Source organism: Lucilia cuprina, chromosome 6 (assembly GCF_022045245.1).
Source record: "Lucilia cuprina isolate Lc7/37 chromosome 6, ASM2204524v1, whole genome shotgun sequence".
Lineage (NCBI taxonomy): Eukaryota > Metazoa > Arthropoda > Insecta > Diptera > Calliphoridae > Lucilia > Lucilia cuprina.
In genome coordinates, this window is record NC_060954.1 from 64,139,423 (window position 1) to 64,141,161 (window position 1,739).

General features: G+C 34.9%; 1 protein-coding gene across 2 annotated transcripts; it reads left to right on the forward strand.

Moving 5' to 3' along the window:
* LOC111690338 lies at window positions 1-1,512 on the forward strand. Of its 2 annotated transcripts, XM_046954966.1 has the most exons (3): window positions 1-135; window positions 492-648; window positions 722-1,512. In XM_046954966.1, the coding sequence occupies exons 1-3, from the start codon at window positions 133-135 to the stop codon at window positions 1,417-1,419; spliced, it is 858 nt and encodes a 285-aa protein (XP_046810922.1). In that variant the 5' UTR covers window positions 1-132; the 3' UTR covers window positions 1,420-1,512. The 2 variants fall into 2 exon arrangements, with proteins under 2 accessions (XP_046810922.1, XP_023308579.2); XM_023452811.2 differs by having other exon boundaries at window positions 1-648.
* Window positions 1,513-1,739: the final 227 nt, after the last annotated feature.

Sequence of the window (1,739 nt, forward strand, 5' to 3'; positions counted from 1 at the left end):
GTATTTCTGAAAATGACACTGTAAACTATTTTCATGATTTCTAAAAAAAAAAACTGCTCAATTTAACAAATCAATTCAAGAAATCGATAACATATTTTATGCAAAAAAAAATATAGATGAAAAAAAAATAAAATGGTAAATATTTATGGTAATATGGAAATATTTTGACCTCCGCTATTTTGAAGTTCATTTAAGTCATAAACCACAGACATTTATTTGTGAGTTAATATACAACGCCCTGAGGTTTTTAATATATTAAAAAAAACAAGAGAAAGAGAGATAATAAGTGACCAAACGAATCAAGTGGAAATGAAAAGAAACTGAAAGTACTTTCTTTGATTTGTAAAAAGAAGACCTGACTGACTGATATAAACATAACATTAAAATTAATGATGGAATTCGTTTATTTCTTTGTTGGTGGTTTGAATTAATTAAAATTTATAGACAGTTTTTGTTAATAAAAGCAGATGACGATCAAATATAAATTTCAGTTTGAATACTTGACACCTCGCGTACGAGAGCTGCCATTTCATATTTGCCCCTCGGATCTAGGGCCAGTCGGAAAAATTAACAAAATGGAATTAAAAACCTTACTTCGTTTAACTGTTATTTTAACAGTATTTGCAGCAGCCACAGTAAATGTCGATGGTAGGTTTTGATAGTGAACTAAATTTCACTCAGAGTTAACTATATGAATATTTTACACATTTTTCATTACAAGCTGCTAGACGTGTCATACTGCGTCCATTGTCGGCCCAAGAAGTCGTAAGAATTCTTCAGTTAGCAGGTCGTGAAGATGCTGTGCCAGAGGGCCGCGTGGTTACCCAAGGACTGGCTGCTATGACCGGTTTCGCTTTGGGTTTAACCAAAGGTATTGGCGGTACATTGCTCTTTGAATTGGCTTCATCAAATGCTACCTCACAGTTCATCAACAACTTTAATGTCACTGGTATGATGGGAGATTTTCAGGGTATTAATATGACCGCTTTAACGCAAATGTTTCATTGGGGTTCCGCTAATAATTCCAGTGGCATCAGATACAAAACAACCGAAATTTGCTTTAACACTCGCATCGAAGAGCCCGTCGTTGAGGAGGTGGCAAGGCAGGCAGCTGCTACATCTCCTGCTGTCACATCTCCTACCGTATCCGATACCCCAGCTACTACTGATTCCGCAACAGGTGGGACAGGCACCAATACTGTTGACACAAATAATACTGGGACCGGTGTTGCCGACGGCACTGCAACCGCTACTAATACCGATACTGGAACTGGTACGTCTATTGACACAGGCACTGCAACCGATACCAAGACAAATACGGTCACACAAACTAATTCTGGAGACGGCATGACATGTATAGTTATGCAGAAACCCATTGTACGTAAAAGACGTTCCTCACATCGCAAACGTAGACGTTGATGTTGTCCCCACATTTGAGTACAAAATTATTTAAGTTTAATTATACATATTTATTTAATTTATTATTGCAATAAAATTTCCAATACTTTAAACATTCAATATTTTTATTTGACTTATGAATTGGAAAAAAGGGATAAACAGTATTAACTTCACAACTTTATGGAAAAATGTTTTGTTTTTAGTTATGTACAAGTGTATGGTTTTCTTAACTATTAAATAAGACACCACCATTCTGTCCTTATTTTTTACTTTTTTTGACTCTGTATATTTAACATTATTGTTTTATTTGTGGTTACACAAACAATCTCTAATATTTCAAC

Bases quoted from the DNA above. Each gene is read 5' to 3' on its own strand.
- LOC111690338 (XM_023452811.2), top strand. From the start codon at position 468: ATGACGATCAAATATAAATTTCAGTTTGAATACTTGACACCTCGCGTA. The intron at 649-721 runs GTAGGTTTTGAT...TTTCATTACAAG, and splicing joins AGCCACAGTAAATGTCGATG to CTGCTAGACGTGTCATACTG.